General features: G+C 40.4%; 1 protein-coding gene across 1 annotated transcript in view; it reads left to right on the top strand.

Moving 5' to 3' along the window:
- The window catches only part of LOC109301348 (von Willebrand factor D and EGF domain-containing protein-like), a 451,201-nt gene extending 427,322 nt beyond the window's left edge, over positions 1-23,879 (top strand). Inside the window, exons 27-30 of the mRNA XM_019522467.1 lie at positions 1,939-2,034; positions 3,211-3,306; positions 14,470-14,567; positions 22,663-23,879. Coding sequence (XP_019378012.1) covers positions 1,939-2,034; positions 3,211-3,306; positions 14,470-14,567; positions 22,663-22,677 — 305 coding nt within the window. The 3' untranslated portion in view covers positions 22,678-23,879. The remainder of the gene's footprint in view (positions 1-1,938; positions 2,035-3,210; positions 3,307-14,469; positions 14,568-22,662) is intronic.

Raw genomic sequence — 23,879 nt, forward strand, 5'->3', positions numbered from 1 at the left:
CCCCCCCCCCCCCCACCAATGGCTGCACAAGAAGGGATCCCCCCTCCCACTGCTCTTCCATGGCAGGGACCCCAGAACAGGGACCCAGCTTCTGGCCATGTCCCCACCCCCATACGAACTAATTCTGAGAGGTGTCTGTGTGGGTCTCCAATTTCACTAGAATAAAGGCAGACGGCTAGTGGCTTGCAAATGCAAATGCATCCTGCAGATAAAAAGAGCTTGAAACTAATGTGAGAGATGTTTTCTTTTGTAGGGTTTGATGGGCTGATAAACTTTGTTCTGACAAGCAACCTGCTGGTTGAAATTTGTCAGTCTTCAAAAGGGGACAGAGAAAGGTGTTAGAAATGACCTGATTTGCAGACAGTATAAAGAAGCAGGAGAGGGAGATTGAAAAGCTCGGTATTATCAATAGATGCAGGATCTGGCAACACTCCCGCCTCTTGAGCAACAAGTAGGGAAAAGCCTGGAATAGTGCAGGGAGGGTGGGGGTTTATACCCCTCCCTAATGAGAGCATCATGCCAGGGCCTGGCCACACCCCTAGCTCAGCACTGTGGAAGGGAAGGGAGGGCTGCTCTAGCACCTCCTGCCTTCTAGCTGGAGCCACAGCAGGTATGTGTATGCATTTCCTGATTCAAAAGTGAATGTCTAGCCACTTGCAAATTGGTTTAATCTCTACAGGTTAGACTAACCTGCAAAGATTGACACAATTCAGGCTGAGGCATTTTGAATGTCTGTCCCTAACCCTGGGGTATAGTTCGTCCTAGGAAAAGTTGTTTTGAAACACTTAGGCTGTGGAGGAAACTGAACCTGAGTCTTCTACCTCCTGGATAAATGCTTTAAATATTAAGCTATTACGTAACAAGAATGACCTGCCACCCATCTTTTAACTAAAAGAAAATGTGCAGTTAAACATGCATTTTGTGAGGACACCATTCACAGCATGCATCCCATCAGAGTGTGGTTGGCGCACTCTGAGAATGCCTCTCGGGTTTGGGGGCCATCAGACATTTAGGGAAAGGAACACCTACTTTCTGGAACCCAGCTCAGCTTAGGCATGAGCTAAGGGCTGAGATGCTCAGCCCTGCTAAGACTGGAGCAGTTCTAGGTATCCAGGTGCTCAAGTTCTTTTTGGAATCCTGCCTTTAGGACTTAAGTCCAATATTATTCATATACCTTGGTGCTGTCCAGGCTTGAACAGGCAAGTTGTTTGTATGTGGCTCCTGGAAGTTCCAGAACAAAGGCAATAAGTGCAGGGCATAGGAGGAACTGAAAAATCTCCTAATTAAAAAGAGTGACAAAGTTATCCAGTTTATGCTGACTGCAGCCCAGATAAAGATGCATCTCATGTCTTTATCGCATGAATAAATCTAGTGAAAAACTAAATATTTTAACACTGTTGTACAACACTACCATATATCAAAACAAATGGGACTATAGACTTATCTTGTCTTTAGCCTTGATTGATAAAATGCAAAAATTTGCCTGAAATTGTGAGAAGCTAATCTGTTCTGTGCAAGTCCTCTCTGATCCAGATATATGTCTGAGAACATGTTTTCCAATCAGGAGGTGAAAGCTTAAACAAGAATTTGGCAGCCAACAGGAATAAGTAGTATTGGTCTGTCTACAGCTGCCACAGAAGATTTCTTGTTTGCTTTTTCGAGAATCACTGTAATTAATGCCTCTCTCATTTCTCTGGTGAGGCAACTCTTATTGAAGGCTCCTTGAAAGGTTTTCTACATAACAGAGCTCAGCAGATTCTACAAGGATTTATAGAAGCTATCAAGCCCCTGAGTTTCACACTTTTACATCCAAATTACTTTTTTGTTTTTAATTACAAGCAACTTAACCTTATAAACTGATGTAAATAAGTCCTGAAGTCAAGTCTGTCTGCACATTATTTCCTCACACCCAGTTCTTCATTTGAAATGTACCTGCAGGTGTCTGCGATCCCATGTGCATGAATGGAGGGAAATGTGTAAGTCCAGATGTCTGTGACTGTCCATCTGGTTGGAGAGGCAAGAGATGTCATAAACGTAAGTATCTCTGCCTCCCATCAAACACAATATTGTTTGTTAGTTAGGGTAGTCAGCATAATTTGCAATCCTTTTTTAACATTAGAAAACTATATAGTGGCTAGACTTTATTTTGCTGCATCAGCAGTGTGAGGAGAAAACAGTTTTATGTACAGGTAATGCAAAATATTATAAACATTCAATGCTTGCAAGAAAAAGGGTGGGGGTGGGGGGGAATTCCAGCCCTATCCCATGCAGCTGTTTGTTATGCATATTTTTATGGAAATTCTTTTTATGGTATTAAACCTGAAGTACAGACTTTATGTTTTAACAGCTATACATATTCTGTTATATTTTACTGGGAAATGCCATATATTTCAAAATACTTTACTATTTAAAGCCAGTAGTAAAGCTTTATACTCTCAAGGTCATCAGATACATTTCAGTGAATAATTCTGGTTACTGATGTGTTCTTGCACTCTGTTCTATTACATGTAACTGCAGTTTACATGGATAAAAAAACTTTAAAAATGTATTCTGATTTTAAAATGTTTCAGAGAATATATTTCATTACATGGTTATTCATTATGATGATGCTGGCAGATAAGCTGAATAAATTTCCTATCAAGATGACACTGCATGCAAAACATTACTATATTGGCTTTTCACCCCTTGAGTCCTGGTGGTGAGGGTGGCCTGAGAATCAGCATGATGTAAACTTCACCACTGGTCTTAAAGTACAGGACTGATCATTCCTTCTGAGATTCTGCATGAAGTTTCAGACAGACCCCCCTACACTTTTCATGCCAACTCTTAGAAGTCTTTCTATATATAAATTAAAATGTCAGTGGCAAACTTTAAACAGTGATACAGCTGAACTCCATATCCTATTCATTTGTAGGCAAATATGAGTATGCAATATATTTAATAGAAAATAATTTATGAGCGAGTGGGACACAAGGGCTAGTGGTGCCTCCAGCAGACAGCCAGGCAGACTGAGAGAGCCAGTCTGACTTAGAAAGAATTTAACATCACCAAAATCCACAATGCTAATTACCTTGTGAAGAATGCACATTAGCTTCTTTTGAGTCCTGAAAATGAACACAGGAAGCAAATTCCAGCAAGTCATACTCCAGACTTGGAATAAGGGATCAGATAGGCCTTCTCATTTGTCTGCTTCTTGGTTGTTCTGTGTAGCTGCATGTCTGGAGAAGTGTCTGCATGGTGGAGAATGTATAGGTCCAAACATCTGTGAGTGCACTGAAGGCTGGACAGGACTGTTATGCCAGACTCGTAAGTACTTCTTTAATTATAGCAGTATTATAGCCAACCATGCTGGGATACAGATATAGGCAATAAATGTACTGCAAATATTTTCTATTGTCCGTGAACAAGGTAATTATTAAATACTTAGCACCGGGTTTTGCCTCCCTTATTTGTGCAGTTCAGTACCTTATTGATTTCAAGGAGACTTCTTTGCTACAAGTAGAAGAGGTGAAGGAGGGCCCTCAGTTACTTAAAAGGATGACATCACCGTGTTTGGCTTGTTTGTTTAAAAAGAAGAGAACCGACCATATAGCCACAATTACATATAAAAAAAGACAGTGTACATGCCTCTTTGGCCCTCTACTGTGCCACCAAAATAAAGTGAAAAAAGAAGGAGCTAGACACAGGAGAAAACCAACTATTCTGTTCTCCCTGTCCACATGGAATGATGTGAAAACAGAACATGCATTTTAAAACTAGATTTTAAAAGTTCTGTTTTAATAACCTCGTGACTCCAAGCATTGCACATTGAGAATGCTTGTGAGATGGGGAGAGTTTCCAGATGCGATGGGATTGCAGCACTTGGAAGGGAAGAACACTGTTATTGTAGCTAGTGTTCCTTTCTAATTCATGCATGTTGCTAACACTGATGTAGAAGGACAGTATAAATTTGAGGGTCTAAGTAAAATATCAGCACATCGTCCCCTTTAAAGGTCACTCCTTCTCTTGCACTGCTTAATTAAGTATTCTTTCTGTTCCAGTCAAATCCCAGCAGTTTTATAACTATTGCTTTGTTCCAAATGTATATTGGTTCTTTTTTTTTTTTGATTTTTTTTTCAAAATTGTTATTATTTGATGACACATTTCTGGTTTAGCTCATTAGATATATAAATAAAGCCAGTTCCTCACTGTGAGAGACTAACAAGACTCAATATTTTTTTAGCAGTTTCTGCTGTTTTACAACAGACACACAAGTTGAACAGCTGAGGCAATTTCTTTCCCTTTATTTAATCAGACCCTTTGAAAACAGTTCCAAATCAGTATACTTGACATTCACTCTGCTTTTACTATTTTATCCCAGCGTTTTTCAGTGAGATGGACAATTTAATCAGCTTTTTGTCCAAAAATTGCTGGCGCTTTGCTTCCAGGTCTCAGAGCAAATCTAAATGATGACCATTAAGAATATGGAATTTTGCTATTTAAAAAAAAAAAGCAGACTATTGTGGGAGAGTAGATGGTTGGGTCTTAGAGGCTAGGTACAGACATTCAAAAAAAGAAGGCAAAATCAATCTAAATTATGCAGTTTTCTGTACGTGACGTAGTTTAGATCGGTAGTAAACAGAACACACATTCACCCTTTGGTGGGTGCAGGGCTGGGGTGGTGGTGGGGGAAATCTTAAACCCAGTTCTGCCAGTTTTAAACCAATCTTTGTGCGCCAAACTTCTGTTCTGTTATGGGTATACCTTACCCATACAAGTGATACAGTTTTACTGGTATAAGTGATCAGGGTAATGTCTGTACCTGATCACACTGTTGCTCTACGGTGTTCAGTAGTGCATCAGGGATAAGGCAGTGGAACCAGAAAATCATCTCTCTCTCTCTCTCTCTCTCTCTCTCTCAGATGTTAGGTATAAAAATCTTTTTTTCCCACAGAAGTGAAACCCAGTAAAAGCAGGCTGGATTTCGATACTGTGAATACAGGAATACATTCACGAATATCCAGGATTCTATACAAAAAAAAATACACACATGAACATGACAAGCTTGCCCAAGTGCCCACACAAATGTCCACCTCCATAGCTGCTGGCACTGCCAAATTGCTAATGGTAATGTCAAGAACTGGAACTAAACACTGGTTACCACTCTACCCTATGTTATTACACTGGTATTACTCTGGCCCTTTTCCTATCACCAGGCAGTCATGCATACTATGGGCCAAACTGAGGCACTGCACAACTTTTGAAACCACTGGAATTGTATCAAGGATGCATTTGGCTCCTCTGTTCAAAGCTGCTTTGTTCAAGCCTTTCAGAATTTAAACCTACAAGCTTTCTAAATATTTTGCTTAGCACTTGGACTGCCTGTCCTTTTTCTCCTCATACAAGCACAGCCATCTTCTCAATACTTTCTCTATTCTCAATTAGAGGAAAAAGAGAAAGCAGAGCACTCTCCATGAAAATCCCGCCGCAGGTTCCTGAGTGGATGGAGGGGGAAGGCCAACAACACGTCATGGTCAAAGGCATTAAAGTCAGCTAACAGACCTAAAATGTTACCTGATTCTGGTTTCCTGATTGAACTCCCCCTCCAGAGAGAGATTAACATGATCAGTGCAGTCTCACCCAAGACTAAAGCCAAACTGAATCTTCAGAGAGACCTTTTGAAATATCAGTGTAGTTAGAGATGCCATGTCATGGGCTTCTCAGTCTTCCCTGAAACTCAAAAATATAAAGTGTGGAATATACCAGCTTTAGAGACCTGGCAATTAATTTCGATAATTAAAAACTCTAATAATGGCTCCAAACCAGCTTTGCTAGGTTTCACCTGAGAAGAGGAACATGCATATAGATCATAGCATTTCGTCAAGCAATGCCAGCTGAAACAACCAAAGAACAACCCCAGTGCTGCTGCAATGACAATTAGCTCAGTCTAAATCTGAGTGATTTTATCTGCTTCATGTATTGAAAATACTTCAACAGAGAGGAATACCTCATGCTGTAACCAGCTGTAAATGTAACAGATTAATCGGTTTATACATCATGAAACAGTTCTGCTGATTAGTACTGTAAGAATGTTATGATACAAGCAAAAAAGAAGTATTTCACTTCTTGTGCAACCATGGCACTGAATTTAGAAATGTTTTATGGTATAATCAGACCACTGCACCCACCATCTTCTCTTCAGTTTTACCAGTTACTGAGTATCAGTATATTGCAGAATTTATCTAAGATAAAGCTTGGAAAGAGAATCCTGTGTTTCAATAGCAATGAATGAAATACAGTGATACAGCGCTCCTGTTCTATTAGGCTTTAAATAAAAAGGTCAGTCAACAAAGTAGTGTTCTTCCCCAGTCATCTGTAGCTGAATAGAATAGCTGCTGAGAGAAGATCGATAAAAGAAGTCATTTACAACAAATAAGGTGCATAGATATCTATAATCTTGATGGTATTAAGGATTAATGGTTGAATTTCAAACCTTACTGCAGGCCTAGGGAAATTACCTTTCAGAAAGTCAAGTTGAAAGATAAGTTGTTTCAAGTGTTCAGAATGACCTAACCACAGAAACATTAGTAGCAGCTTCATAGTCAAGGCTAAAAATGCATTCCCATGTTAAATCCATAAGCATTTTCTAGCTGGCACTCTTTTATAATAACCAAAAGTGTTCTAAAAGTTCTATAAGCGGAATTATTTGACCACCACATCTGGCCATTTTAGCTTTCTGCCAATTATTTAGATGTGAGGCCCCTTCTAAGCACTTTCTGGCTGCCTCCAGCCTCCTCTTTTGTGTGTTCACACAGACACCTCTCTCCCTCTTTTTAGGTACTGGGAAGGATCAATAAATCAAAACAATGAAGGTCCAGTCCTACAATCTGATTCACGTTGGCAAATTTATGCCAAATCAGAGCACCAGTGAAGTCAAAGCGTTTTTCTATAGGCACAGGAGCCTGTGTGTGTAGATCAGAAAGCAGAATTATAACCCGAGCCTAACAATTAATTATAAAGTATAAGAAAGTTATAGTCATGAGAGATCGTTGGCATTAAAATTCAGGCTGTTATCTGCTGTTCTAATATTATTGAACACATACTGGCTTCTCATTTGCCCTTCAGAATATCTTCTCTTTATTTGCATGTTATAAGTGTCAAGCTTATAGCCTTATAATTTCCTGAGCATTCTTGTTCACTCCCTCGCTCTGAATGGTGTCTTAGACATGCTTGCTTCTACATTTTCTGTGTAACCCTTTCAATCTTGAAAAAGACCCCTCAAAGGTTGTCATTTGCATGCAAATTACAGTTCTGTTCTTTTAACACGTGGGGATAAATCCCTTTTTGTACTGAGCATTTATTGATTATAATTTTAACATAAGCTTGGCTTATTAAATGACTTTCCTCACTGAGTGTACTGGATAACACATACACAGCCTGTGTCATTTTTAGTGTTTAGTGGCTTAGCATCCCTTGTAAATACATTTATGAAATATTCATTTGGTCTTTGGTTCTGTTATTATCCTCTGCGATTTCAATTCCAATTTTCTTTTGAAATATTTTAACTTTTTCCCTAACCACGTGCTTGTCTGTTTGCAGTACTGTGGGGAGTGAAGGGACATAGTTTGCCCATTTCAATATTACTTTTTACATTTTTTTTTTCTTTCTGGCGTCGTCTGAGAATCAAAGAAATTAGAGATGGAGCAAGGTCTGCTAGGCTGTCTGATCCCCACCACCATAGAGAACAGCTCCTTGTTTGGTTTGATTTTACACCTCCTAAGAACTATGGGTGTCCTTCAGGGGTCTGTGCTTGGACCAGTGCTTTTCAACATCTTTATCAATTATTTGGATGGGAGAGTGAAAAGCTCACTACCAAGTTCGCAGATGACACCAAGTTATGGGGCAGTGTGGTCACATCAGAACATAGGTAGCAGATACAGGTGGATGTGGACAGGCTCAAGAGTTAGGCAGACTGGAACCAGATGAAGTTTAACACTTTCACGTATAAGGTGGTCCCTCTGGGGGCAAACAACCATCGACATATATACAGGCTCACCAGTGACAGCTTGGCTTGCACCACGGCCAAAAGGGGCCTACGGGTAATGATTGACCATTGTATGAATCATGGGAGACTGGTGCCCTCTGAGTCGAGGGGGGAAGGCACGTGCCCTCCTGCAGTGACCAGTCAGCAACTGGCCCTCAGGGCCAATCTCACTGATTGGGAGGGGGAGGGGTCCCCCACGGCCAATCACACTCACTGAAAGCGGCCGTGGAGCTCCCGGAACTGGTCATGGCCATTTCTGGGAGTGCCACAGCCACTTCATCCACCGTTTTGTTCTGGCTGGTGCTCACGGGGAGGGCACTGGTGCTCCCACCTGCCCCCCTGCCCATCACCCAAGCGGGGAGCATGGCCTGACAGAGGGTGCACCAGTGCTCTCAGGGGGTGCATGTGCACTCCCGTGAACCCGCTACATATAGCCACTGGTATGAATATGAGCCATCGGTGTGAGGCGGTGCTCAGCAGGGCAAACAACATGCTGGCATGCATCAACTGATGCATCTCATGTAAAGCTAAGGAAGTGATACTCTCACTGTACTCAGCACTTGTGAGACCGCAGTTGGAGTACTGTGTCCAGTTCTGGGTGATGCACTTCAATAAGGACATGGAAAAACTTGAGAGTCCAGAAAAGAGCCACCCATATGATTAGGGACTTGTAAGGCAAGCCATACAAAGAAAGGCTGAGGGACCTGGGCCTCTTTAGCCTAAAGAAGAGAAGGTCTAGAGTGGACTTGATAGCGGCTTACCGCTATATCAGAGGAGCGCATCAGGAGCCTGGTGAACAACTGTTCACTAGGAGAAGACCAGGACCAAAGGGTACAAACTCCTGGAAAGCCACTTCAGGCTTAATACCAGGAAAAACTCCATCACAGTCAGGGTGTCTAGATGATGGAATAAACTCCCTCCAGAGGTGGTGCACCTGGAAGTTTTCAAAATGAAACTAGACAGTCACCTCACTGGGGTCACCTAACCCCAGCTGTCTTCCTGAATAGAGTTGGAGAGGGGCTGGACCTGATGATCTGCAAGGTCCCTTCCAGCCCCTAACAATCTATGAATCTATGAAATGAGGTTTCTGTTGCTTCTCACCATTCCACTGCCTTAGTATCACTCACATCACATGCAGTTACCCCATACATAGTTTTCCTTCCTGATAATGGAAAATGTGTAGGCATTGCATAGGGTAGGTGTAAGATCTCAGAATAGCCAGAGGCTGTTGATTGCAACAGTCACTTCTGATGTTTGTAAACTAGGCCAGAGTTGTCTAACTGGCAACCTACAGGGGGTTAGTTTATAGCCGCAGAGGTCCCACCTGGCCACCACTCCCCACATCACTTTGGTTGCAACAGCTAGTAGGAGCTCCAACCTCCCTCTCCCTCCTTTGGCTTCCACTTTCTTCCCCAGGTTTAGGGGGCTGGGGTGGCACTGTGTAGCCTGCCACAGAAGTCTGTGGCCCCAGGTTACCCATGCAACATGGTGCAGTGGGAGGTCACACTGCACCAGGGAGCTAAGAGTGAAGCCAGGGAGCCTGCGCAGTGTGTGCCCCTGGGGGTCTGTAGCTTAAGCTAGTGCAGCCCACATGGTATGCAACCCCCACGGGAGCAGCCCTCTGAAGGTGCACAATCCTGAACTAGATTTTTCATTCTTTTTCTATCCAATTCAGACCCAGGCCCAGAAGCTGGAGGGCATTTTCTGACAAAAGATGTATCATCAACAATTTCCTAACCAACTCTTGTAATAACATGTCAACTTATGATAGAATTATAGATAAATATGAAAGTAGGACTGGAATGGACTTTACTAGGTCATCTAGTACAGCTCCCTGCTTAAGACAGGATCACCCATGACTAAACCATCTATGCAAGTGGCTGTTCAACCTACTCCTGAAAACTTCCAAGGATAGAGATTCCAAAATTTCTCTAGGTATCTAACTCCAATGCTTAACCATCCTCATAGTCAGAAAGTTCCTCCTAAGTTTTAACCCATCTTGAGGCAATTGTTCCTAATCCTGTCCCCTGAGGCCACAAAGAAAATCCTATTGCCATTCTCTCTATAATCACTTTTAAAGTATTTGAAGACTATTATCAAATCCCACCCTTAATCTTCTCTTATCCAAACTAAAATAACCCTAGTTCTTCAAGTCATCCCTCATAAATCTTTCTTCTCAGGCAAGTGTGGGGCAAGTGTTCCAGGTGAGGCCTCACCACTTCTGAAAAGAGCAGAAGAATCACATCCATTGATTTGCAAGTGAAATTCCTGTTAATACTACCCAGAGTGCTGTTGACCTTTTTGCAGTAAGAGTACAATGTTGGTTCATATTCAGCATAAGCACCAGGTCTTTCTTTACAGTACTGAAGCCTGACTAGTCATCCTCCAGTTTGTATTTATGCATGCAATTATCTTATTTGAAGAGCAGGACCTTGCACTCGACCTTGCTAAATCATTTGATTGATTGTGGACTATTTATCCAGTCTATTCAGGTCATTCTGGATCCTAGTCCTACCCTCCAGAGTATCTGCAATTCCACCTAACTTGGTGTCATCCTTAAGTTTGCCAAGTGTGCACTCAATCCTATCATCAAAATCATTCATGAAGCTGTTGAACAATCCTGGATCTAGGACAGACACCTGGGGAACCCCACCTCTTCCCAACTAGATACAGTACCATTGCTGATGACTATTCATTGAGCATGATGATACATGTTAGAGTTCTTTAATCTAGTCTGTATTGCCTTAACTTGTTAATGAAGATGTTGTGGGAAATAATGCCAAAAGCCTTCCTAAAGTCAAATTATATCACATCCACTACTGGCTGTTGATGAATATATGTTGGCTGTTCCTGATCACCTTGTTCCTTTCTGTACACAGTAGCATTTCATGGTCATTGTCACCCAAGTTATCTTCCACCTTCACATTCTCAACCAATTCCTCCCTGTTCGTGAGCAGGAAATCAAGAACGGCTTCCTCCCTAGTTGGCCTATCTACCATCTGTATCTAAAAGTTTCCCCAACATACTTCAAGAATTTTCTGGCTGCCTGGGACTGCTGTGTTTCTCCCTCAGCAGATGCTCTGATAGTTAAAGTCACCTTTGAGACCAAGTCCTGAAATTTGGAAATTTCTTTTAGTTGTTTAAGGAAGGTGTTATCCACCTTCTTTTTCTGTTTTGGTGACAGGTAACAGATGCCCACCATGACATCCCCATTGCTGCTTTCCCCTTTGACCTTTTACCCAGAGGCTTTCAGTAGGCATACCTTCCACTTTGTACTGTGGCTCAGAACATATAAACATCCTGTATATATACAGGGCAGCACCTCCTCCCCTCCCCACTTTTTCCTTCGCCTGTCTTTCCTGAACATGATCCATGATTTTGCTCCAGTCATGTGAACTATCCCACTGTGATTCCAATTGGATCATAATTCTGTGATTGTACTAGGACCTCCAATTCTTCCTGTCTGTTTACCAGGCTTCTTGCTTTAACAAATACTTCAGGTATCTAATTGATTGTTCTGTCTTCTCCCTGAGAAAATTGCTTAGGCTTCTGATTCCCCTTATTACATTTTAACCAGATCCCTTGACTGTTTACTTACCTCTGGACTTTTGTCTCTATCCCCCAGTGAACCTAGTTTAATGCTCCCCTTACCAGGTTAGCAAGCCAGTATGCGAAGGCACTCTTCCTTCTCTTCATCAGGTGGACCCCAGCCCTTCCTAGAAGTCCATCCTCTTAGAGCGCTACGCATGGTCAAAGAAGCCAAAGCTCTGCCGGCAACACCATCTACACAACAATGTGTTGATCTCCCAGATGTGTCTGTTTCTAGCTGGGGCTTTATCCTTGACTGGCAGGCTTGATGAGAAAACCACCAGGGCCCCTGGCCCCTTCACCATTCTGACCAGAGCCATGTAGTCATTTTAGATCTGCTCTAGGTCACCCCTGGCAGTATCATTAGTGCCCACATGGAAACATAATATAGGATGTGCTGGATGAATCTTGGCAACTTTTCTGTGACATCTCAGAAGCAGGTTCCTGGCAGGCAGCACAACTTCCAAGCCAAGGGGTTAGGCAGGCAGGTAGATCCCTCTGTGCCCTGCAGGAGGGAGTCACCAACCACCACCACACATTGCCTCTCCTGGGAAGCAGTAGGCTCAGTTCCCCCCTTTCCCACCCCACCATTACAGGAGCATGTCTTGTACTTTTCCTGCCACTGGAGTGGGCTCCTTCTCACTTAATGCCAGAGCTTTGTACTTGTTCACTAGCTAAAGAGCTGCAGGTTCAGAAGAGGAGTGCTGTCTGTTGCCAGAGGTGACAAGCTGGCAGCGTCTGATTTCCACACTATCTGTGTCTTCTGTGGCTTCCAGTGCCCTGTCTGGCTGCCACTCTTCCATGATGCTGGAGGTCTCTTTGGGCATTTTTACACAGGCTCCAGGGGAAGGGAGGCACTTTAAATTAGACTGCCTCCATGAGCCTCTCTAATTAAAGCACCTGCAGCAGCTCTGTATCAGCATCCCTGCACTTCAAAATGGCAGCAGGGGCACTTTAACTAAAGCTCATTCAATGCCATTTTGAAGTGCGGGAACACTGATACATGAGACACAGAAGCTGCTGGAGCAGGCTAATTAGCATGCTACAACCAGAGGCACTGTAATTACAGCACATTGGAGCAGCCCTTCCACACACGTGCAGGCACCCTTTTGTGCCTTGAATCAATGAAGGTCTCATGCTCACATATGCTCTTGAGCTTATCTACCTTCTCCTGAAGCTCCCTTCTCTGATTCCTGAGAGGATCTACCAGGAGGCACCTCTCACACCGCAAGCCCTCCCACATGTGGCTGTCCCTGGCAGGGACATGCGGACTGCGGTGCCTGTAGAGCCAGACCACAACTTGGGTGGAAGTCTCAGTAGTCAGGGGCTGTGTCTGGAGAAAACAGCTGCAGAGGCTTCCTCTCCCTGAAGAAGGGTGTTTGTATGTGAAAGCTTGCAAAGAAGAATTTTTCCAACTATTTTAGTTGGTCTAATAAAAGATATCGGGTTATCGAAAGAACCATGTCTGCCTGTGCTCTTAGGCCAACACAGCTACACCTGATAACCTTAACCAATATACTTTTAAAGTCTTGGCCTGACTCTCCAGAATAGTGGGTTAAAATTCTTGGAGTGCTGATTTACTTGAACTTTCTTAAGTAGATATATTGAGTTTTACACACCATTCTATCTGGCAGTTATAAATACATGGTTTAACTGCAAAATGGAGTATTTTGCTTGGACACAATGGTAATGAAGATGGTATGAGAATCTAGATAGATTGGTGTGTCTTTAATTTTCACTTCCCTTTTCACAGGGTGTGCAGAGTGACTTTCTATAGGCCTCCGCCAGAAGGAAACATGACACTGTGTGTATAAGCATTCACCTACAGAATTATGTCTAACTGGTTTCATTACAGTTCCACTCCTAGCAACTAGAACAGAGTATTTTGGAATATCTTTTAGAAAGTTTAACTCAGGAAGTTTAATTAAAATAATACGACACGTGTGTTCTTCTTGGATTAGTGCCTTATAAATTGGCTGTTCTCTTTTTTCCATGCCAAAACAATGTCATAAGAGCATACACTGCTAATTAGAATGAAAAACTGGCTAGAAGTTAGGTAATTCACTTTTACTTTAAGAAAACATTGATTGATTGTTCTATTAGTTGAATATATTTAAGCAGGTGCTACTATGATTAAAATAGATCAGAAAAGTGAAGAACACCTATATTGTAACCCATCCAATTGGAAAACTACTGTTATGTTTTAACTTGGAATAGATTGCCAGTCACTGATTCTTTAAAAGCTGGAAATTATATGTCCTTATATCCAGGTTTACAGAGTTCACAATATGCAATTCATGAAACTGCATAGCCCTGTTTCCTCCTCCCCTTTTAAAATATTGCAGTAGCATAGCCTTTGGGACTAAATACTTAACACATTTTTTCATCTCAACTCAAGAAAAGATATTTTGTATTTATTTATTTTTTTTAGCAACTGCCATTTTATTTCTATTGGAACAAGAAAAAAAAATCAGTTTTGGCACAAATCTGACCCCAACCATTACTGCCTACAGTTTATCCTGGCTTTGAAAAATAGGCCTTATGCTGATCCGTTTCCCACTGTGGTTAACTGACTGTTTTGGCACCATCTTCTCTAGCCTCATCATTACTGAGATCAGGACAAAGAGAGATGAGAAAAATGATAAACACAAATGGAAATAAGAATGGAAAAATCCTATGATAAATAATTCTTAATGCCAGAATACATTCATAGCCCCCTCCCCCGTGCATATGAAAATACAGAGCTTGAATCATAATTCGCTTTGTCATATTATTTGAAAAATCAACCAAGTATTCCCAGCCTAATTATGTTTCTTACAACAAGTGTATTTTTAAATAATGTGATCTTTTCTTTGCAGCACTTTGTGAGCAGAAGTGCCTGTTTGGAAGCAGATGCATAAGACCAAATGTTTGTGCCTGTAGAAGTGGCTATACTGGGGTAACGTGTGGAAAGAAGGTAAGATGTACGTTCAAAATACTGAATTCTCCTAGTAAAATGGTAGAAGTCAACATTGTTTTATGGAAAATGCATTAACCAGATCTTGTAATATTCAAAGAAGAGGTCTATAGTTATGAAAATATTATAAAGAAAGCTAAATGTCTGGTAGATTTCTGGCCTGCCCTCACCCCTCATGTCCCAGAAGGACTAATGCCCTACCAGGACTAAAGGACTGAAGTCTGCTCAGGCATAGTTCCTTTAGGGCACAATGTTTATTTTTCAGATACACAGCTGAGAGTAACACCAAACTAAAGCAGAGTCCAGAGGCTTTTTTTCTACGTGTGTCACCCTCCTACTCCAAGATCAGCTATATTCCTTCCCTCAGCTCCCTTCCACCTGAGCACTCATGAGCTTTTATAGGAGCCATGCCATTCCCTCCCGAATTATGTAAACCAGGCCTACCCCCACACCCATTAAAGGGGCAGACAATGTGTTACATACCTTCCCCTTCCACAAACTTTGCTCAAACCCGAGGCATGTTATATAGTCCAGAGTACCTATTTTGTCATGTTGATATACTCTTGTGTTTTCCTCAAATCGGCAGGGTCTGTGCACAAAGATGCACCATTCCCTTCCCAGTCTACTGACCACCAAGAGTAGGACGCTCCTCTCCTTCCAGATGTTCTGATGTTTTAGTTGCTGCAGATTCAGAAAGGCATGCCCGTTTCACCAAAAGTCCAAGGTGCCCTTGAGCCACCCCACTCCTTAAACACTTTTGGTCTAATTGTTTCATGAATCTTTCATGTTGGGGTGCCCACTACCATTTTGGAGTGGCAAACCTCGCCTGCTCCCGCTTTTGTTGGCTCTCCAGGATTTACAGGAGGTTGGCTGGATATGATAATGCTGTTCCTATTATTTCTGCTATGTTGACACTGCAAGGCACAGAATGGAGTCTATCCTATCTCTTTGTAACAGCTATCCCTTCTGCCTCTCTTTTTCTGTAGCTGGCTTAATTTCCCCTTAGTTCTAAGGGCCAAATGCCTATCTGCATCTCTTATTTCCTGCAGGCTGCTGGCCTGCCTCCCTCAGCTCAGGAAAAACAAACACCACACCCACAATCCATGCAAGCCCTACTTTTTATTTTACTCTTCAGACATACGACTTACAAAACAACCCCAAAACATGGCCTCTCACCAAAGCAGTCTGCAGGGCTCCAGAAGCTTTCTTCTTGAATTTCTTCTTCCTTTTTCAGAGGCAACCATGCTATAAGTCCTTTGCAACTGACCTCTTTAAAGGAACCACTGACTCTTTACCAGATATGCCTAAAAATTGAACTTAGGTGCTAGGTCAGGGTCTCTAGACTTTGAAAAGAGGAAAGTACTTTGTTACATCTCTATACTCAGAATTCAATTTAACTGTACATTTTGCTGACAGCCACATTTTCATATAAAAGTACAATTTCTACGATGACACTGAAATGCAGTAGGTCTAGATCACAGGAGTCAGGCTCGTAATTTTCTGGAAACCTTAGATCTATTAAACAAGTCAACTGCAACCTGGGAAAATATGGTTTGTGTTTTCTCAAATGCCTTGTTTCATATAATGTTAAAGTCTAACTTTTTATATTAAAGTCAAGCTAGACATAAAATGATTGAATGCAAACACCTGCAGACAAAGTGAATTATCTTAGCAGAGCCAGAGTTAACTTTCTGAGACATCAAACCAAGTTTATCAGCTTGTCTTCAGGATGTTGTTGTACTTGTGAGTGTGCAGTATGATACGTGTCAGTTCACAAATGAAATGTACCTTTGTTGCATTTCATGACACATCAAATCAAATACTGAGCTCCCAGTTTTTCCCCAAATGAATTATACACAGCAGATAAACACTGGGTAAGACAGAAGTTACAATAAACATTTCCAAAACAATCTGTAAATATTATTTTATATCCACAAGCACAAAGTCATGAGCAGTGCCTGTAGTCACATGGGATTCCCCAGTAATTCTATAATTTGCAGTCTTCCTCCTCGCCATACCTTTTCAGGTTTCTGAGACAGCCTTCTGGTCTATCCTGCAATAATATTAACTTTTTGCTTATGAATTCAGTGCTTATAAAAGGTCAGGGCAGGTTCTCCTGCTACGGTAATTTACAGTACACAATACTACCTGGCCAAGTGCTGGCCAGCAGTTAAATAACATGGCAACCTTTAGGGTGTCAATGGCTTCAGACAGAGAGGGTACTAGTCTTACCCTGACAGAGGAAATGCTGCTAAAAGGCTGTGGAACTGACGTCCACTCCATGATAGGATAGACTGGGATTTTTAACCCTATTCAGCAGTCAGTCTAGGAGTGAAGGCCAGAAGACAGACAAATGAATAATCTCCTTTGTCCTGGCCTCTGCCGATTATCGGAAAGATTGGCTGTCTACTAAAACTCCTCAGCATAATCCACTCCTACACAGAGAGCGTCCTTCAAAGCTTCATCAGTCACTCATGCCTGTCAAGAGTTTGGTCTTACAACCAGCATCAAGTAGACATTATGGGTCAAACAGTGATTTACCTCCAGCGATCACAATAGCTGAAAACATACTGGATACTGTAAGTAAAGATGCATACATTACCTCCATTGTTACCAACAACCTTTCTATCACTTGTGGCTGAACTGAATGACCATATTAGCAAAGCATCAGGTATCATAAACATGCTGAGCAAATAAGCATGAAACAACAACAAACTTACTGTTAAGATGAAGGTCAAAGTATATCATGCTTGTATCATCAGCATCCTTTTGGCATACTGGACTGTATACTCTACTCACAAAAAACATCTCAACAACTTCCACTTGCCTTTGCCTCAGTCTAGGAATTTCCTGGAAGGACAAAGTTTTCCACATTGATATCCTGGAATGCGCCAACAAGCCGAACATCCATTCTCTTCTCAGCTGGCATTGACTTTGATGTCTTGATCATATGTGGACAATGGATGATAGCTATTTACCTAAGGATCTTTTGTATGGAAAACTCTTTACAAGAACAAGACCATGTGACCATCTTTATCTCCAGTTCAAAGATGCTTGCAAGAGGGAAATGAAGGCAACGAACATCAGGCCAAATGACTGGAAGAAGACTGCTGAGGATCAAAGTGCTTGGAAACGTTCTATCAAGCATGGAATGGAGGCTTTTGAAGAAGCCTTCACTCCATAGCGTCCAACAGGTAGAGAAAAGAAGAAACCTCAGGAAGAACCCTGCACCACATTCAGGGTTGTTTGATAAGAACTTCAAATGTGGAAGAGACTGTCACTCAAGAATCAGGTTCTCCAACCACACTTTCAGATACCTCGTTCGGCACAACTCTACTGTTTTGCAAGACGGACTGATTCCCACTACTACTACAACAGTCCTGATACAAAAATTGGTGAGTTGTGAATAAAAGGGGTTAAATAGTTAGCTTGCACAAAGTTAGAGCTGTTAATGGATGATTCGTTGGAGTCTTGTGTAAACTGCCCAGATCATGCTGAGTTCTCAAGAAACCAAAGGAGTAAAGAAAGCCTTCTTTTTTGAAACCCAGCTTTATACAAATAGTCAATAAATATAAGCTGACTTATTAGCTTTAGGCTTATATAAATAGTGCACATAAGAATATGTGTTCTTAGAGAACATGTACATGTAGAAGGGTCTTCAAGAGGTCGCCTAGTTCATCCCTGGCTCTGCAGCAGAATCATTTATAGCTAAATAATCCTAAGAGATGTCATTTTAACCTATTCCTAAAGACCTCCAAAGATGGGGATTCCAAAGCTTCACTAGCTAAGTTATTCCACTCTTTAACTAGACTTTTATTCTGAATACTTAACCTAAATGTCCTTTGCTATAAACTTATTATTTCTTCTCCTACCCTAATAGAAAACAACCTTTTACATATTGAAAGGACACTATGATATTCTATCCAGAGAGCATTTTTTTTCCATTTTGCTTATAAGAATCTCATGTTGAATAATTCCGTGTTAAAGTCAAGATATATCAAATTATCTGTTTATAAAAATAATTCTATGTTGGATGTTTCCTATCACCTTATTATCCTTCAAGGATTTATAAATAGATTATTTAATCATTTATTTTAGCCTGACTGGATTTTAAGTTAACTAGTCAGGGACGATTCTGCCTTAAGTAGGGGCTGGACTAGATGCCCTAGTAAGGTCCCTTCTAGCCCTCCTTTCCTATGGTTCTCTGGTCTTATTATTTTCTGACCCTTATTTTTCCTATCTTTAAAGAAAGTTACTAAGTTGTTCTGAATGTTCCTTCACATACTTCTCAAGTTCTTTAAGATAATTACTGATGTTTCAGAAACTGCTTCAGTTTGGTTTTTCAAGTATTTTAGGGTTAATTTAATCAGATCCTGATGACTTAAATAAGCTACTTCACATAAAGAGAGTCTTAATATACACTAAGAATATCCATAGGGAGAGTTAGTGTGGAGTAGCTAGTGGACTGTAAATTCATCCTATAGCTTATTGCTCACAAACTCCCCCTGTAGACAGGCCCTGCATCTAACATATCTAAATATTGCCTTCTTTCCCTGCTCTAGTCGGTGTGACTATCCCCTTGTTGTTAATTTTTATCGTGTTAAACATCTGGTCACAATTAACCTTTTCTGTAAAGACTGAAGCAGAAACAGCATTAAACATTTCAGCCTTACTATGTCATCTGTTATTTGCTCTCCTCTGTTAGGTAATGATGCTATGCCTTTTTTTCTTCCATAGCTTCTAATATATTCACAGATCCTTTCCTTCCTGGGTTTTGTGCCCCTTCCTAGTTGTAACTCCTATGCTTTGCTATGTAAATTATAATCCAAGCTTTGCTATGTTTCTGCTATGCAGTTTCAAATACTGTAAATGATAGAATAATATTGGCATATAAAGTCTGTCACGTCTTGATTATGTTGCAGCTAGACAGCCTCTTTAAACAGCATCAGCTACTTGAAGAGGTTCCAGAGACACACCTCTGCATCTAATTCAATCTCCTTTCTTGCCTCCAACAAAAGAAAGCAAAGTAGGAAATGTAAAGTTATCACAAGGTATCCTGCTTAGAAAATTGACTTGCCTCACTCAAAACCAATCGCTAGTCTGATTGTCCATTAAAGGCAGTCCATCAGAGGCACGTATTCCTCAGAGGGATAATGAACTTGCTAGAACAGTAATCACTCTCTTATAAACCTGTGTATATTTGAATTGGAAATATACTTGAATTTGAATAGTTTAACAGGTTTGGACATGAAGCATGAAAACAAAGCTTCTGCTAGCTTTTAAAACTATGATGCCAAAACAAAACAATCAATGTATCCTACAGTCCTTGCGGATGACAACAAAGTTAATGAAGACTTGCTAAAACTATGAGTAACATGGACACCAAGATAATCACTAGCCTATTTGTATTTTGTTACAGGGACAGCTTTATGAAAAAATAGAAGTTTCCTACTTCCAAACTCTCTAGCTCACATGCGTTTTTACTATGCTCTTTTTTAAAAAGTTGCAATAACAGGCTTTGGTAAGACAATTAAAGTTAACCAAACTGTGTTTGGATCAACTGTGTTTAGGTCCACATTGCAGTTCCCAAGTGCCAGTTTCTATATTAACATGTTGCATTTGTCAGTCTGCTGAAACATTTGAACATTTATTCAAAGGGATTTAGCTGCTAAGTAGTCTAACCCACTTCTGAAAATAATAGTAATATAAAAGGCAAGTCTTGAGACAGATACAGCTTGACATTTGAATTCACCTATTTATATGAATAGCAACAGGCTATTCATTCTCTAAAAATTAATCCAGTGAACAGATTCAAAAGATTAAATATGCTATTGATTTTGGTGCTGCCCTGAAAATGCAATAGAACATATTCTGTAAACAGTTTCTGGTACTTATAGAATACTTCGTTACAGCCAATGACCTTAATGTCAATAGTACAGTTTAAATGTACAGCCTCCAGACTAAAAAAAGCTTACCTGGAATATGCACATACCAGAATTCAAGGCAAACAATGCAAAGTGTATAGAATATACAATGTAACCTGAACATAAGGTGCTCATTAACTACAGGAAGCCACTATGCTATCTATGTGTTTCACACCTCATTAAGGCTTGTTACCTTGCTTTCCGGAGAACCTTATGCTTTTAAGAGCAGCCTTGATACTGACAGAATCTATTCAGATCAGAGCTGCTTCTAGCCAGTTTCACAAATTACGTAGTTCATGAAATACACTTTTAGTTCAAGGTAGAAAGTGAAGCTGAGAGTTTATTCATAGCACTTAAACAGTTTGTGCATTTAACTGATATGCAGGCAATGTTTGTTACAATGTAAGCAACAGGTAACGTACTGGGATTGGCACTGTATTATACAGGTAAGCAAAGCATGCACTTACCAGATATGAAGTACACTATATCTTGCCTTTCATGTACATGTATATGACTTAATTAAAACCCACTTTCAATAAGTCACCATTGTTGAGCGTACAAGCCAGAAAAAGTGTGGAGTTAAAAATTAAAATATTCATCAAAATTACTTGATAAATAAAATTGGGACAATCTGTAAGAGTGGACATGCTTGAACACTGTTTCTAAATCTCCTCCAGCTATACTAAGAAAGAAAACTTGCAAAGGGTTAATTCTGGTCTTTCTTTGGAGCATCGACAAGCTTCTTCTATGAAGACAGAAACAAATTCTCTCTTATACATTTTGCCTAAGGCCTACAAGGGACTGTAGAACATTAATGATATACAAACTATAATACATCTGTTTGTCACCTATCGATGATCATATCAGCCTGGCAAAAGGAAACACATTTCCCTGATGGTAGAATTGTTTTGACATTAGCTGCCAAGTTCTTGCAGAACAAACACTTGTTGTGATTGCAAACAAGACTGTAATAATAATACTTAGTATTTCCCTCCCTATTCAGTATTACTAAATTAATATTCCAACTGCCTTCAGGGACAGTTTTGCCTAAGGATTGTAGAAAGGGCCCTTGTAGCATTTTAGACTTAAATTTCTCTTTATTTTTTTTAATATCTGACCTCATTTAGTAATTCTGTAAGTTCATTTCAAGTAGCATTGCTATATGCTTACACTATTTTTTCATGTAAAGTCACAATCCCACTCCAACTAAGCCAGCAGACATTTTGTAAGTCCTTTAAAAATAAACATAGCACAAACTATCCCTTAAATAAACCCAAGCAAACATACGCATCACCATCAGAACCTAAGTTACAGTATTTTAGTCAAACATAGAGGTCACATTTGGATAAATGATGCTAATATCAAGGTTAATATGTCATATCAAATACAGATACAGCAAAATTAAGGAGCACCTTCCCTAGTACTGAATAATAAATTTATGGCAAAATCTTTACATGCTGCGTAATGTGGATTTCTATAAAACTGTCCTTCAAAAGGGGTTCCTGAATGTATGTTTTAGCATAAAATAAAGCTTTCCACATTATCTGTTATCTATTATCTTATTTTGAGGTCATGAAGATTCACTCATGTACTTAAACTGAGATGATATTCACGGACAAACTCAGCAGTATGAAAATGGGATAAGTGCACTGAAAAGCTTATAGGCAGGGAGCCAACAATCTTCATGCGTTATATAGAAATGGCAGAGTGGTTTTTAGACACACCTGCTTTAGATGAAAGAAATTGAATTCCAACTCCATAACTGTCGAGCGCCACTGCAAATAATAGAGGCTAAGCTGAAAGACTTCAGCAACATAGCTATTTTCCTGTTGGAGTGATGAAGCAGAAATCGGCCTTAGCTAGATTATATCTCTTTATGTTCATGCTGTGGAAACAATTCCATTCATCATTTCATTGCTTAATTCAAGACCCTGTTCTTCATTATGTGTGTATGACTAAGTATAATAAACACTTTTGTTGCTTGGGTCAAAATTGTGACAAATGTGGATAGTGGTTTTACCATAATTACATAAAAAATTCTGAAGGAAATAAGGTAACTACAACAAATCATTTGGACATCTTCTCATTAAACCTGTTTCGTGACCCTACATGCACAAGGCTGTTTCTTACATGGTCCCTTAAACAGAAGACTACTCATTTCTCTTTTGCAGCTTCCAATAAGATGAAGATAACATAACAGGAGGACAATGAAGACAATCGTTTGGATGCTGGTAATCTGGCAGTGTGCACGTCATTCTTTTGGGGCTGTCTGAAGATGCAGCATGAAGAAAATGCTAATGCTCTTCCTCCAACCTCAAATGCTCATGTTGAGAAATAATTGATTCCAGGGCACACACCAAGAGATTTAACTACTTTTTTAAATCATGGGGTGCAGCAATGCTCAGATACCTATTTTGCAGCTGTCATGTCACTTCCTGAAGTACTTGCTTTCTAGAAGAGCTAGATTTCACAATGACTTAGATTATTATAAAAAGACTCTTTAGTTTTGTGCAATTTGTTACTGGAGTTTGAAAGGCATAAATTGGTTGCCTGATTTCTTTTTTTAAATCAGATTTCTTTGTCCACTTTTCTGAGAAGAATAATTGACAGGCTACTTTTACTGAGAAAATGCTATAAATGTGAGAACAGGAGGGAATGTCCCAGTACTGTTTAGCTGGTTTCTTGAAACAGCTCCAGATTGTGGTATCACCTAGTTAAACATGGGTGACTGGAGATCTCCTAAGCAAAACAGTGGATAAATACAATAGCTTGGTCATAGTCATGAAAAAGTATCACAATTTGTTTCAGATCTTGGATTTTTTCCTTCTATTCAAAATGAAAGGTGCCTCCAGCTGCCCCCTCAGAAGTAGGGCAGGACTTGCCACCTATGAGTATGTGTCAGCTGATCCATTGTAATTACTTTGTCCGTCTGCTCCCATACTGCAATAAGTGAAACTACATCTCAATGAATTATCCATGAATGAAACATGTAGTCAATTACTGTTGTTTCAGTTCGACTTACTACATGACAGAGCAGACGAACAAAACAGCTGAACCGTGGTAAATTCTCTCCCTTCCTTTTAAAGCAGTATAATTGGTTTGTCTTTCCATACCAGTAATGATATCTGTTGCAATGTTGACATTTAGCTGCACCAGTTTTCACTCTGAGCCCCTAAATTTTGCTAATGCCATAGGAGAAACTCTTTCAGTACAGAGCACGTAAAAATAAATAAGGCCTCAAGTGATACTGCTATTTTAATCATTGATGACAAATGTTTAATGGTAATCAGATGAAAGATGAAGGTGCCTAGCAAAGCTTCCAGAAGCCTACGAAGTTTTGAAAATCCCACTGGGTGCATCCAGATGAGCGTGTATGTGCATTTTCAGG

Source organism: Gavialis gangeticus, unplaced genomic scaffold (genome assembly GCF_001723915.1).
Source record: "Gavialis gangeticus isolate Ggan-Ray unplaced genomic scaffold, GavGan_comp1, whole genome shotgun sequence".
Taxonomy (NCBI): Eukaryota; Metazoa; Chordata; order Crocodylia; family Gavialidae; genus Gavialis; species Gavialis gangeticus.